Consider the following 12220-nt stretch of genomic DNA (forward strand, 5'->3'; position numbering starts at 1 on the left):
GAGCCAACGGAGAGGAGTGGAGGTGTTATGTTGTGTGTGGGGCAGGGTGACGGGTAGCTTGGGAGGGAGGGGGGGGCGGCGGAGTTTGTTGGCCACTCGCCAGGGCGGGCGAAAAGGGGGAGAACAACTGTTGAACACCAGGTACACGATGCATGTTGCTTCAGTTTATCCTGGGCAAGTCCTGGTCTAGTCGATCCAGCAATGGGTAGCCTGGTCCGGACACGAGGGGTAGAGCTGCAGCCGCGGGTCGTCGAGGAGGTCATTGCGGACACAGACGCAGCGCTTGGAGCCTGAGACCTTGTCGTAGAACTGGCGAATGACGCCGACGTAGTCGCGATTGATGCCGCCGGACATGTTCTCGCACCAAATCTCGCCCTTTTGGCCGGCGGAGCGGCGGATGTTGCAGCCGGGGAAACGGGTGCGCAGGTCCTGCTCGGCAGCCTTGGCGGCAGCGGCGCGGGCGACGGCAGCGGCGACGTCGTGGGTCAAGGCTGGGGTTGGCATGCCAGTGGCCGTGTAAAACGCACCCTCCACCACACCGACGCGGACATACTGGCGCTCGTAGGTGTCGAGCCACTCGGCAATGCCCATGATGTCATCGTCGGAGAGGCCGGTGAGGTCATCGGTGAGACCAGCGGTGGTAAAGTCGCCTGTGACAAAGGCAGCCGAGCCATCGCGGCCGGTGAAAAACGAGTACGCGCCATCCTTAGCGTAGTGGCGAGCGCCGGTAGAGACGTCGTAGACCCGGCCCAGGATGCCCAGCAGGAGCGGGGCGTCGGGATCCGAGCCGTCGCCGGCCGCGAGCTCGGCCTGCGAAAAGACCCGGACTGCAGGATCGGCATCGGCGCCGACAGAGAGTGGCGACGGGGTAGGCGAGTCCGGGCGGCTCGGTGACGGAGACGGGCCGGACGACGACTTGAACGTCAGTGCCAACGCTGTGGCTGCCAGAATAATAACCAGGCATGAGAGGTAGGTGACGAGTTTGCGCCCAGCTGCCCGCTTCTTGCGCAGGCGCTCGGCGAGCTCGGCCTTACGGGCGGCTGCAGCTTCAGGAAGCGCCTCATCGTCCTGCTTGCGGAGGGGCGGCTGCGACGATGCAGCTTTGCCGCGGCGGGCCCGGACGCTAGACGAGGTATTTGTTCCCGTCATGTGGAGGTCAAGTGGTGTCTGTCCACGGCTGGAGGTTTGGTTTGGAGAGTGGGGACGGCTGACGAGAGCTTTGGCAGGTGCCGGGAGGCAGAGACGGACGCCCAGCCATCCCAGGGCCCGGCAGTCATCAACTGAAGGGGCGGTATCGGTTTGGCCGTATGCTTGCACCGTAGCCTTGATGCGCATGCTGGTGAGAGTATTTTGCTGCTACTCGGTGTGGACGGCCAAACGGGTGGCGGGCACAGCGGGCGGGTGGTCGGCCAGCAGTCGCGTCGGTCCCGACTCGCTGACTTGTCGACGGTCAACTGCTGGCGCGGGCAGGCAGACTTGTCTTCTTGGCCCAACATGGACGAGGCGTTCACGTTCCAGATCCTCACAGATGACGAGATCCTGGCATGCACCGACGAGCTGTCAATTCCTCTGACGCTGGAGAACCTCAAGCGGCCCAACATGGCAGCCATGACACCGGTGTACGAGCGGTTTGTCATGTTGCTCATGGGCGAGCCGTCGGAGCCGCACCCGGCGGCCGAGGAGATTGCCGCAGAGCTGTTCGACCACCCGGAGCTCTACGAGCATGCCATCTGCCGCGGCGAGCTTCGCAAGCGACTGTACGTTGTGTGCCGCGGATGCTGGGTGGGGAATGGGCGCGGGGGTGAGGCTAGGGTGGGGGGGGGGGGGGGGGGGAGGAGGGGGGTGACGGTGGAGGGTGCAAGAACGATGGCGCGCGCGAAAGCCCAAAATTTCAAATTCAAGTCAGGCGAGCGAGGGAGGCGGCGCAAACTCACGGAGCAACTGATGGCGTACGGTGCCATGATGTGACAGGATCAAGCTTATGAACGCGTGCGGAGTGGACGACTTTTCGCTGGCGGACGTCATCAAGCCGCTCTACAAGCGGACGCGCAAGAACCTGTCGGGACTGATCAACTTTGCCAAGTTCCGCGAGGACCAGCTGCCTGTGTACCAGAAGCACGCCGACGCGGCCGAGGCGCGGCTGGCGGAGCTCGACCAGGTTCGCGATGAGGAGGATGCTGCGCGTGAAGAGCTTGCCATGCTCGAGGAGGAGCAGGCGGCAAAGGAGCCGATGCTGGAGGCGCTGCGTGAGGAGAACAAGGCTGTTGTCGCTGAGCTCCACGCCAAGTACGCCGAGCAGCAAGAGCTTCGCGACAAGTCGAAGCAGCTCAAGGATAAGCTCAAGTCGAGCAAGGATGCGGTGGCCAACCTCGAGTTCCAGGTTGTGGCCGAGAAGCAGACGCTTAACGCGCTCAAGCTGCAGATTGTGTCGTCGCCGGAAAAGCTGGAGACGCGGATCGGGCAGCTGAAGCAGGCCGAGGTGGAGGCCAAGGAGGGTCTTGCAGCGGCCAAGGCCAAGACCAGCGGGTACCAGGCCAAGCTGGACGCGGTGGAGCAGCTGACGGCGTCGTTTGAGGCACTGCTGAGTGTGCTCGACGGCGCCGAGGCTGAGGCGGCCAAGGCCGCTGGCCTCGTTGACAAGATCTCCGGGCTGGAGGGCGCGGCCATGGAGGCCGAGGCTGCCAGCCGCGAGATGGAGATGACCCAGCGGCATGCCGAGGCCACGCTCGAGTCGACGGTTGAGAAGCTTGCGCGGGTCGAAGCCCAGTCCGAGGCCAAGAAGGCCGCAGCCGAGGCTGCGCTGTTCAAGGCTCGCGACGAGCACGCCGCAGTGGAGGCCGACTTCCAGTCGGCGCGCGTCCAGATCGACGAGAACTCAGCAGTCATTGCCCAGCTTCGCGAAAAGATTGACCGCAAGGTTGCTGAGCACAATGCCGAGATGGCCGAGATGGAGGGCAACTATGACAAGCTCCGCGAGCACGTCAAAAGCTACCACGAGCAGCTCTTCGAGTGCATTGCCACGGGCATTGTTCCGGCCGCTCCCGGCCCTGCGCTCACCACTGCCGAGCTCGAGTCTGCCCCGGCCGCGCCCGCGCCGGCCGCAGACTACAAGCCCGCACCCGCACCTGCGTTGAGCAAGCGCAGCTCGCGCGCCTCGCTCTCGGGCTCGCTCACCCTCTCGCAGCACCGCGCCTCGCTCTCAGGCTCCACTGCCTCGTTGCGCGCCTCCCTGCTGGGATCGGGCTCGCAGGCCAAGCGCCGGACCTCGTTTGTTGCTGAGCTCCGCTGAGTCTTCAACCCTGTAAACTGAGTCAACCACAGCCGCCACTTTTCACGACACTCGACCGTATCTCGCTCAACACAACTGCGTCGCATGGCAAGTACGTACTACACAGACATAGTAGCCCGCTGTGCGGCTGGTGGCGTCCGACAAGTGCGGCAAGGAGCCCGGGGGCACTCACAACAGCATGAGGTGGGTGGGGCGGTGGGCAGGCGGGGATGGCGTCGAGCGGGCAGGAGCGAGCAGCGCGAGCGAAGAGCAAGAAGTGCTGAAAGTTCATCCCGAGTACATTGTGCGAGTGTACATGGTGGTGCTTGTGGTGACGGGCGTGCTGCTTGCGATGGACGTGGGCGGGCTGGTGGAAGGGGTGGAGGGCTGGTGGATTGTGGGCGCGCCGTTTATGCCTGCACTGGCGTGGGTGTGGTGGTCGCACGGGCTGATTGTGTAGACGGCCGCCAGCGGCCTGCCAGGCTTTAGTCGATGGTCCACTCGCGGACGCCCTTCATGCCACGGCGCAAGTCGACGACCTTGAGCTGGAGCGGCTTGGCGGCGACCATGACGTGGCGGGCGTGGTCGTAGATCTTGATGTGCGACGGGTGCGGGTGGAAGCCGGTCTTGCGGCACTGCTGGACGGTCTTGAGGCCGCGCGGCGTGGTGAGCTGGAAGATGCCGTAGTTGGGGCGGTACTTGGGCGCCATGACGATGGCGATGGCCTCGGGCAGCATCGACTGGTACGCACAATGTGTGTGGACATCGACCGACGACATAAAGCACTGCTGGGTCGGGTGGGTGTGGATCCATCCCAGCGTGAGGAGGTCATGCGTCATCTGGTACTCCCACAGCGACTCCTCGTCGGTGGTGTGGACCGTGTCAGTGGTGGCTTCCTGGGCCGGGATGATGAGCGTAGTGATGTAGAGAACATTCGAGACGCAGACGCCGGCAAGGATGCCGCAGAACTCGAGTGCCCGCTTGGTATTGGGCTGCGCCACACGGAGGAACTCGCCCATCATCGAGTTGCATACAACCACATTGCGGAAAACGTCCTTTTCCTTTCGCTTACGCCGCTTCGGCTTGGCCTTGGCAGGTGCCACCGCAGGCGCAGACGCAGGCGCTGCGCGCGGAGGCGCCGCGCGTGCGGGCACTGCCGCTGTGGAGGCTGCAGCGGCGGATGCAGCGGCGGCGGCGGCGGCGGCGGCGGCGGCACGCTCGCGCTCGGCTGCAAGAGCAGTCTCGAGCTTGGCCAGTTCAGCCTCTTGGTGCGCAATGCGAGCGCGAGCCGCCTCTTGCTCAAGCTCCTGCTGCCGCAGCTTGGAAATGTACTCTTGTTGCTTGGCGTGCGGAATGTACGGCTCGATGTCGGTCACCGACATCGACTCGGCGTCGGGATAGACCCGAGCGGCAGCAGCCGCTGCCGCCGCTGCCGCCGCTGCCACCGCTGCCGCAGCGTCTGCAGCTTCATCGCAAACGACAGCAGCAGCAGCAGCGGGCGCGCTCGCAGCGAACGCAGACGACGCCACCGGAGACGCCGCCGCTGCCGTGCCGTATGAAGTGCCTATGCTCAGCCGGGCCCGCATCTGCGCGAGTGTCAACTGCGGAGCCGCCGCTGGAGGCGCACCGCTTGCGCCTGCAGATGCGCCGGCAGCCTCGGCCTCGGCCGCGTCGGCTGCATCCGCCGCGTCAGCGGCGGCGGCGAGCTCGTACGCGCGGGCGAGAACCTTGTGCAGCGCCTCGAGGTCAGCCAGCGCTGCCATGGCCCGCGCGCGGAACTCCTTGCGCTCCTTGGTGTACCGCGGGTTCTTGTACTCGTCATGGCCGGGCAGGTGCGAGACACAGAGGCTGTGGAGAACAGGGAGGAGGGAAGGTGTGAGTGTGCCTGACAAGGAAGGTGGCGGGAAGGGGGGGTATGACAAGAGCAGCACACGTACGTTGTGAACCGCAGTAAGTAGATGTACTGGTACTCGTAGTTCTCTTCGAGGCCATACGAGTCAGCCAGGAGCTGCAGCTGTGCTGCGGTGCGGTAGTAGTGCTTGAGCGAGACTGCCGAGTCGATCGGTGGCGGCTTGGCCCGCTCCTTGAGTTCGTCGATGTCGTCGAACGCTAGTTCCTGGGCGACCTGTTCCGGGTCGGGACCCCTGGTTGCCGCCATGTCACGGCTCGTAGGTGGGCGGGGGGCGGCACAAGAGGGTGGGGAGTGATACGGAGGGTGAGGTGCGGTCTTGGGGGTCAAGTGTTCCGAAGTTGGCTGCCCGGAGTTCAGCGGCGCGGGGCGATGGCTAGAAGAGCGACTTGGCAGCGCCGCGCATGCGACTCTTGATGCCGTCAAGTGCCGCAGTACAACCAGTGAGCAGGCCTGTGGGTGGGCGATATTGGGATCGGAACCATGGACGATGGATGTGAGTGTAGGAGGGGGGATGGAAGGTGGCGATGGACCGATCCAAGCTGTGTGGCGGAGGATGGGGAATGGTTCTCACATGTGGCGGGGACGGGCCCCGCGGCGGCGGGCGCACGGGGCGGGTTGTCGACTATTCTGGGCGCTACAGTAGAGCTATGAGTCTGCCAAGCAACTTGCTAGATTGCATACAGTATAGATAACCAGCAAGTGTGCTTGACATGGAACTGGTGTGTGTATAACGAGTTCACGGGCAGCCGAGGGAGAATCGGGTGATTTTGGACTCCAGAGTAATTTCTATGTGCCAGCTATATAAATATATAAATATGGTATTAAAATAATATATGTGTATAGGTCAAAAGCTAATTTGGGTAATTTACGACAAGAAAACGTATACATTTATGTAAAAGTAATATTTTTAGTCGGTTGGGTGCCATTTGTTCTCTGTTTTTTATGTTTTCATCTCCAACAAACCGGGATCACCGCGTGACGTGCCGCCAACGGCGGCACGTAGCCCGAGGCCGCACGCACCAGCCCGGAACAGTGACCTCGTCTTTCATGTATTCTCCTCTCCCCACGAACAAGAGACGGAACATGCACGTGCTCACCCTTCTCGTGCTACTGGCTCTCTCCTTGTCCCTGGCTCTCCCCACCGTGGCCGACTCGGTCATCGGCGCTAACCCCGCCATGCGCCAAGCATGGCTGGACCGTACGTGCATCACCCTTTTTCCGCATTGGCAATGACCCCTTTTTTCGCACCCCACTCACAGCACGTCACCCACCTATACAGGCCACAACGCATGGCGCGCCGACCGCGGAGTCCCACCCGTGGTCTGGGACGAGACCATTGCTGACTATGCCCAGAGCTGGGCTGACACGTACGTTCTTTCGAGTGGTAGAGGGCGCAGAATGGGTGGGCGTGTGTGGCTGAGCGGCGGTGGAGCGTGAACCAACCAACCCAGCACTAACCCGCAAAACCGAGGGCCTCCTCCATGTGCAGATGCCCGAGCGGACACTCCAACTCGTACGCAAGCGGCTATGGCGAGAACATGTGCTTCAACTCGCAGACTGAGGACGAGGGATGCGTCGACCGCTGGGGCTCGGAAAAGGCCAACTGGGACTGCCCGTCGAACACCTGTCCGGGTGGCGTTTGCGGCCACTACACCGCCATCATGTGGTCGCGCGATCCTCACCCCAACAGGATCGGCTGTGCAGTGAAGAGCGGATGCCCTGGCTGGTACTCGGTCGCCGTTTGCAACTACTCGCCGCCCACCAACTACATTGGACAGCGCCCGTTCCCGGTCTCCCAGTGCAACCCTGCCCCGACGCCGTCGCCGACCCCATCGCCGACTCCGGCTCCCACTCCGGCCCCGACTCCGGCTCCCACTCCGGCCCCGACTCCGGCCCCGACTCCGGCCCCGACTCCGGCCCCGACTCCGGCCCCGACTCCGGCCCCCACTCCGGCCCCCACCCCGGGCCCCACTCCGGCCCCGACCCCAGGCCCCACTCCGGCTCCATCTCGCCCCTGTGGCCCTTGCGCACCTGCCAAGTCGTGCTCCAACCTTGGCCGGTGCTGCGACGACAAGTGCGAGTGCAACTTCGGCTTCCAGCCCGACTCGGCAGCTCGCGACGACTGCGTGCCGACTCCACAAATCAAGGTCTGGGCTGGCACGCCGGCATCGCCGATCTCGTCGACGTCTTCGTCTGTGTTTGGCGGGCACTTTGCTCTGTTTGAGTACCATCCGTTTTCTAGCAGCGACGCCGCGCGCCGGCGGCTGCTGCAGCAGGGCGGTGGGAACGCGCCCGAGGAGATGATGATCTTGGTTTCGCCGCAGGGTGTCCCTGCGACCACCGTCACTGTTTACATGAGGAAGGGAGGCACGCCCGCCTCACCGACGGCCTACGATGCCATCTCGACCCTCAGCAACGACGGCAACGCGCAGGTGATTCGCTGGATGCCGGCGTCGACCGACCCCGACAGCATCATGATGGTGACCGTGACGAGCGAGAACGACGCCACGTTCACGATGTCGGTCGCACCGTCCTCGGTCGCTGCCGGTGTGAGCTCGGCCACCAGTGGGCGCATCATTTCAAGCTCGCCGCCCGATGAGGGCGTGACTGATAAGTCCTGGTTCCTCGCTGTCATTGCTCTTGGCGCCGTAGTGGTCCTCGGCGCTGCCGCCGCTGTCGCTCTCGTCGCTTATCGCAAGTCTCAGGACACTGGCTTCCGCGGCAACGACTTTTACACGTCGGCTGTCGACTTTGTGCCGGCGAGCAACGCCAGTCACGGCGCTGGATCATTTGCCTCGCTTGGCGCAGGCACCGAGCTCGCCCCGCTGCCGATCGTCTCGGCGCCACTGCCGCCGACCAAGTCGGCATCCAGCGGCAAGCGCGTCGTCAAGTTTGCTTACCGTGCCACAGCTGCTGACGAGCTTTCCTGCGAACGAGGTGACGTCATCCAAGTTCTGGAAGAGTACGACGACGGCTGGATGCTTGGCCGCCTGCCGAACGGCCGCGAAGGCGTCCTCCCGCTCTCGTACACCGAGGTCAAGGCTTCTGCTGGCGCCTCCACAGCCGCGCGTCGCGCGCCGCCGCCGCTGACTCCCGTCGTGGCTCCCGCCGCGACTCCGGCTGCTCCGATGTCGCTTCCTCCGCCGCTGCAAGCCAAGAAGGCCCCGGTTGTCGAAAAGGTGGCCAAGTTTGCGTTTTCCGGCTCGGCAAACGATGAGCTCACTTTTGCGCCCGGCGACCGCATCGAGGTTCTGGAACAGTACGACGACGGGTGGGGCCTTGGCCGCATCGTCGGCACTTTGGGAGAGGGAGCGTTCCCCCTCTCCTACGTCAAGGACGCTCCCAAGCTACCGCGCCCGCCTGCATCGACTTCGTCCAAGCCCAAGCCAACCCCAGCCCCGGCCCCAGCCCCGGCCCCAGCCCTGATGCAGTTTCCCAAGCTTAGGCCAACGCCCAAGTCGGCGCCCAAGACGGCACCAAAGCCAGCACCCAAGCCGACCTCGGCGCCAAAGCCTCTGCCAAAGCCTCTGCCAAAGCCTCTGCCAAAGCCCAAGCTCAAGCCGGCCCCTATGGGCGGCGTCAGTGGCCGCGGCCCGCGGCCCAAACCCAAGCCCAAGCCCAAGCCGAAGCCGGGCCACTGGTAGCCACACTCACACCCCCGCTCTCTCCCTCTTCTTCACAAACTCCTTCTCCTGTCATCATCCCTGTAGCCGCAGCTCCCGCAGATACGAGGCCATATAAAACCAGTCGCCGCCGCACGCTGGCACAACCTCGACAACGTCGGGCTGCCAGCACGCCACCGCCGCCATCGTCACCTGGTCCTTGCCCACAAACCGACCCTCGCCCAAGAACCTGCCCATGAGCTCGTAGTATGCCTTGCGCCACCGTGCAATCGCCGCCGCCGTCCCACCAATGAACCCGCCGCCGACGCCGCGCTTGGAGAACGAGCCATACACTGCATCGGCGTCGGCGCACTCGGCCGAGCCGGGCACCACCGGCGCGACGCCGAGGACGAGCACCCGTCCTGCGTCAAACACTTGCGTCCGCGACGCCGCAGGCCAAGCCACCTTGTAAAACGCCGCCCGCTCGGTGTGGTACTCGGGTCCGCGAAAGTATCCGATGTCGATCCACGCAAAGTACTGCGTGCCAAACGGGTTCTTGCGCGCCACCTCGTCGAGCCAGGCTGTCTTTTCGTTCCAAATCATGTACAGCTCGGCCGAGTGCCCGATCTTGGCCTCGGGATCTTCATGCGCCTGTGCATGGAGCTGCTCCTGCCACTGTGCAGTGTAGAGGTCGGCAAAGCCATCGACGACGTTGACCACAATATCGGCGCCGTCTAGGCAATCCTCGCGGATGCCACGGATGACCTCGGCCGACGCCGCGTCCGCAAACACCACCAGCGGCGACGCAATGCACACCATCGTCTCCATCCACTCGCGGTACTCTTCGATCGAGTGCTTGGCGTTCTCCAGCGCAATGTACGACGTCACAAGCGTCGTGATGTGCTGCGGGATGTTGCGCGGCACAGCCGGCGCAGCCGCTGCGTACACCGAGCACGGCTCAAACGGCGCGTGCACCGGCCCGCCCGCGAGTGACGCCAGCAGTGCCACAACAACCACGCCCACCGCGACCGTGTACGCGTGTGCACTCGTCCACCCTGCTCGCCGCACTTCCCCGTCTCGCCCTCTAGCATGGTCGAGTCGTGCCAAGTCGAGTGCAGTCGCGCCTCTCCCCCACACACACACCTTCACTCCCCAGCCACCGAACTCTCCCACGTCACCCCACCTCTCCCCCTTCTCCTCTCGCAAACCCCATGCTCAGCATGCTTGCTGTACGGACAGGAGTCGCGGCCGCCGTCCGTCTGGCCAGACTCTCCACTGCGGCCACGGCCGCGAGCGACTCGCCGCATGCGCTCCCGCTTGCCGAGCTCGCCGACGACCATCGGGCCTGGCTGGCACGATCGGACGAGGTCCTTCGGTCGCCGTCGACGAACTCGACGGACTACCTAAGTTCCGCGACCTCTCGCCGCAAGTTCACTCGGCGGTCGGCATCCTGCTCTGCGAAAAGGCGTCTGCGCCGCACCTCCTGCTCCTGCATCGCGCCGCCCACATGCGCTCGCATCCGAACCAGCTCTCGCTCGTCGGTGGCCGCCGCGACAACGAGGACGCGTCTCTGGCAGAGACACTTGTGCGCGAAGCCGAGGAAGAGATCGGCGTTATCCGCGGCGGCGAGCACGCCCTGCGCCTCCACGGCGCGCTCCCAGTCGTCTACCCGTCGCTGGCCGGCCTCGCCGTCGGTGTCTTTGCCGGTTCGCTCCATCACGGCGACTGGAACGTTGCCGCCGACGAGTCGCAAGCTTTGCTCGAAATCCCGCTCGCAGATCTGGTTCGTCCGGACGCTATGGTCGTCGAGAGCATCCAGGGCTACCCCGGCCCTGTGTGGCACCTGGGCATCGACGGTGTGGACGTCCCGCTGTGGGGCCTCACTGCTCGCATCCTCTATGACTACTTTGTCCTTCTCGACCCCGCTGGCGCCACGACAAAGATGATGGGTTTGCCCGCCGCCCACGCGCCAACGACATGGCTCTCGCCCGCCGCGCTCGCGTCATGGAGCGTCTGCGCGCTGCCCGCGCCGCCGCCGAAGCTGAGACCGAAGCCAAGGCCGGATACTGAGCCAAGGCTGTTGCCTGAGTCGACACCGTCACGTACACGCCAACACAACATCACAGAAAACCTAACACCAGCACCTGGCGTGGATGCCGTGTCCCCTCCCTCCCCCCCCTGCCCACTCCCGCAGATCCATTCCTTGCCATGCGTTCATTCGATTCCTTCTCCCCAGGCCACACCCACACTGCCTCTCACCACCCTCGCGCCACACTCGACGCGAACATGGCGGACCTGTCGTTCCTCCACGCGACCAAGGCGTCTGCCGCGCTGCCGGCACAAGAGATGGAAGAGGCGAGCTTTGCGCTGCCTGCGGTTGCCGACGTACGTTGAGGAGAGCGGGAGCAGGGCGGTGTGGGGAAGAGGCCGAGTGTGGGTGGGCGAGGGCAGCGGGTGGCGAAGGCGACCCAAAAACTGACCACCTCCTGCACACAGCCTGCCGCCTACCAGAGCCAGCTTTACGACCCGGCGTCGGCCACGCCGTTGCACATGGCACACGGAACGACCACGCTTGCCTTTGTCTTCAAGCATGGCGTGGTGGTGGCCGTCGACTCGCGCGCCACCCAGGGCCAGTACATCGGCTCGCAGACGGTGAAGAAGGTGATCGAGATCAACCCGTATCTGCTCGGCACCATGGCCGGCGGTGCCGCAGACTGCATGTTCTGGGAGCGCGAGCTTGGCCGCCAGTGCCGCCTCTACGAGCTCCGCAACAAGGAACGTATCTCCGTCCGCGCCGCCTCCAAGATCCTCGGCAACATTGTCTACAACTACAAGGGCATGGGTCTGTCCATGGGTACTATGGTCACTGGCTGCGACGCCTCGGGCTTCTCGCTCTTCTACGTCGACTCGGACGGCACCCGCCTCGAGGGCCAGCGCTTCTCTGTCGGCTCTGGCTCCACCTTTGCCTACGGTGTCCTCGACTCGGGCTTCCGATGGGACATGGAGCCCGAGGAGGCCTACGACCTCGCTCGCCGCGCCATCTACCACGCTACCCACCGCGACGCGTACTCGGGTGGCCAGGTCAACCTCTACCACGTCCGCGAAGAGGGCTGGGTCAAGATCAGCGCAGACAACGTCTTTGACCTCCACTACGGCTACGCCGCCGAGGCCGCCGCTGAAGCTGACGCTGAGGCCGCCGCCTAACTTGCTGATGACCCGTCCCACCCGTGGACCCGTGGCCTCCCATCTCCTCCCTCCCGCTCGCTCTCGCCCTCCCGCCAACCAACCCTCCGCCACCTCTGACCACCGACCACCCTCCATCTCCATTCTCCTCATACATCACATCCCCTACCTACCGGTTGCCTCCTACCCTCTCCCATCCGATCTTCTCTTGTCCTCAATGAACAGCAACCTGTGCCTATGCCTGCGCCTGCGCCT

At 64.4% G+C, this 12220-nt stretch overlaps 8 protein-coding genes across 8 annotated transcripts; 5 read left to right on the top strand and 3 right to left on the bottom strand.

Moving 5' to 3' along the window:
* Nucleotides 1-149: 149 nt before the first annotated feature.
* On the bottom strand, nt 150-1151 carry AMSG_00645 (cytochrome b5 domain-containing protein 2; the record flags this gene model as incomplete). The annotated part of the gene is made up of 1 exon (XM_013906924.1): nt 150-1151. A coding segment is annotated over one exon (965 nt), but the record flags the coding sequence as incomplete, so codon positions are not given.
* A 336-nt stretch (nt 1152-1487) lies between these two features.
* Nucleotides 1488-3319, top strand: AMSG_00646 (kinetochore protein nuf2). Its single transcript, XM_013906925.1, has 2 exons — nt 1488-1757; nt 1972-3319. The coding sequence occupies exons 1-2, from the start codon at nt 1495-1497 to the stop codon at nt 3287-3289; spliced, it is 1581 nt and encodes a 526-aa protein (XP_013762379.1). The 5' UTR covers nt 1488-1494; the 3' UTR covers nt 3290-3319.
* Nucleotides 3320-3353: 34 nt separating this feature from the next.
* AMSG_00647 (uncharacterized protein) lies at nt 3354-3743 on the top strand. Its single transcript, XM_013906926.1, has 2 exons — nt 3354-3380; nt 3493-3743. Exons 1-2 carry the CDS (start codon nt 3374-3376, stop codon nt 3726-3728), a joined length of 243 nt encoding a protein of 80 aa, XP_013762380.1. The 5' UTR covers nt 3354-3373; the 3' UTR covers nt 3729-3743.
* Nucleotides 3744-3753: 10 nt separating this feature from the next.
* Nucleotides 3754-5590, bottom strand: AMSG_00648 (uncharacterized protein; the record flags this gene model as incomplete). Its single annotated transcript, XM_013906927.1, has 2 exons — nt 5206-5590; nt 3754-5116 (listed from the first exon to the last, which is right to left on the bottom strand). Exons 1-2 carry the CDS (start codon nt 5424-5426, stop codon nt 3754-3756), a joined length of 1584 nt encoding a protein of 527 aa, XP_013762381.1. The 5' UTR covers nt 5427-5590.
* A 659-nt stretch (nt 5591-6249) lies between these two features.
* On the top strand, nt 6250-8937 carry AMSG_00649 (temporarily assigned name protein 22). Its single transcript, XM_013906928.1, has 3 exons — nt 6250-6378; nt 6460-6547; nt 6670-8937. Exons 1-3 carry the CDS (start codon nt 6264-6266, stop codon nt 8822-8824), a joined length of 2358 nt encoding a protein of 785 aa, XP_013762382.1. The 5' UTR covers nt 6250-6263; the 3' UTR covers nt 8825-8937.
* AMSG_00650 (uncharacterized protein) lies at nt 8841-9873 on the bottom strand (the record flags this gene model as incomplete). Its single annotated transcript, XM_013906929.1, has 2 exons — nt 8841-9827; nt 9851-9873. 2 exons carry the CDS (start codon nt 9871-9873, stop codon nt 8879-8881), a joined length of 972 nt encoding a protein of 323 aa, XP_013762383.1. The 3' UTR covers nt 8841-8878.
* Nucleotides 9874-10002: 129 nt separating this feature from the next.
* On the top strand, nt 10003-10852 carry AMSG_00651 (NUDIX family Hydrolase; the record flags this gene model as incomplete). The annotated part of the gene is made up of 3 exons (XM_013906930.1): nt 10003-10149; nt 10191-10731; nt 10824-10852. The coding sequence occupies 3 exons, from the start codon at nt 10003-10005 to the stop codon at nt 10850-10852; spliced, it is 717 nt and encodes a 238-aa protein (XP_013762384.1).
* Nucleotides 10853-11049: 197 nt separating this feature from the next.
* Nucleotides 11050-12203, top strand: AMSG_00652 (proteasome subunit beta type). Its single transcript, XM_013906931.1, has 2 exons — nt 11050-11167; nt 11279-12203. The coding sequence occupies exons 1-2, from the start codon at nt 11069-11071 to the stop codon at nt 11984-11986; spliced, it is 807 nt and encodes a 268-aa protein (XP_013762385.1). The 5' UTR covers nt 11050-11068; the 3' UTR covers nt 11987-12203.
* Nucleotides 12204-12220: the final 17 nt, after the last annotated feature.

The sequence above is a fragment of the Thecamonas trahens genome, assembly GCF_000142905.1.
Source record: "Thecamonas trahens ATCC 50062 unplaced genomic scaffold supercont1.3, whole genome shotgun sequence".
Lineage (NCBI taxonomy): Eukaryota > Apusomonadida > Apusomonadidae > Thecamonas > Thecamonas trahens.

Excerpts from the sequence above, each read along its gene's own strand:
- AMSG_00649 (XM_013906928.1), top strand. The coding sequence starts at position 6,264 with ATGCACGTGCTCACCCTTCTCGTGCTACTGGCTCTCTCCTTGTCCCTG. Across the intron at positions 6,379-6,459 it reads GCGCCAAGCATGGCTGGACC|GCCACAACGCATGGCGCGCC; the intron begins GTACGTGCATCA and ends CCACCTATACAG. Across the intron at positions 6,548-6,669 it reads GCCCAGAGCTGGGCTGACAC|ATGCCCGAGCGGACACTCCA; the intron begins GTACGTTCTTTC and ends CTCCATGTGCAG.
- AMSG_00652 (XM_013906931.1), top strand. The coding sequence starts at position 11,069 with ATGGCGGACCTGTCGTTCCTCCACGCGACCAAGGCGTCTGCCGCGCTG. Across the intron at positions 11,168-11,278 it reads CGCTGCCTGCGGTTGCCGAC|CCTGCCGCCTACCAGAGCCA; the intron begins GTACGTTGAGGA and ends TCCTGCACACAG.
- AMSG_00646 (XM_013906925.1), top strand. The coding sequence starts at position 1,495 with ATGGACGAGGCGTTCACGTTCCAGATCCTCACAGATGACGAGATCCTG. Across the intron at positions 1,758-1,971 it reads GGCGAGCTTCGCAAGCGACT|GATCAAGCTTATGAACGCGT; the intron begins GTACGTTGTGTG and ends ATGATGTGACAG.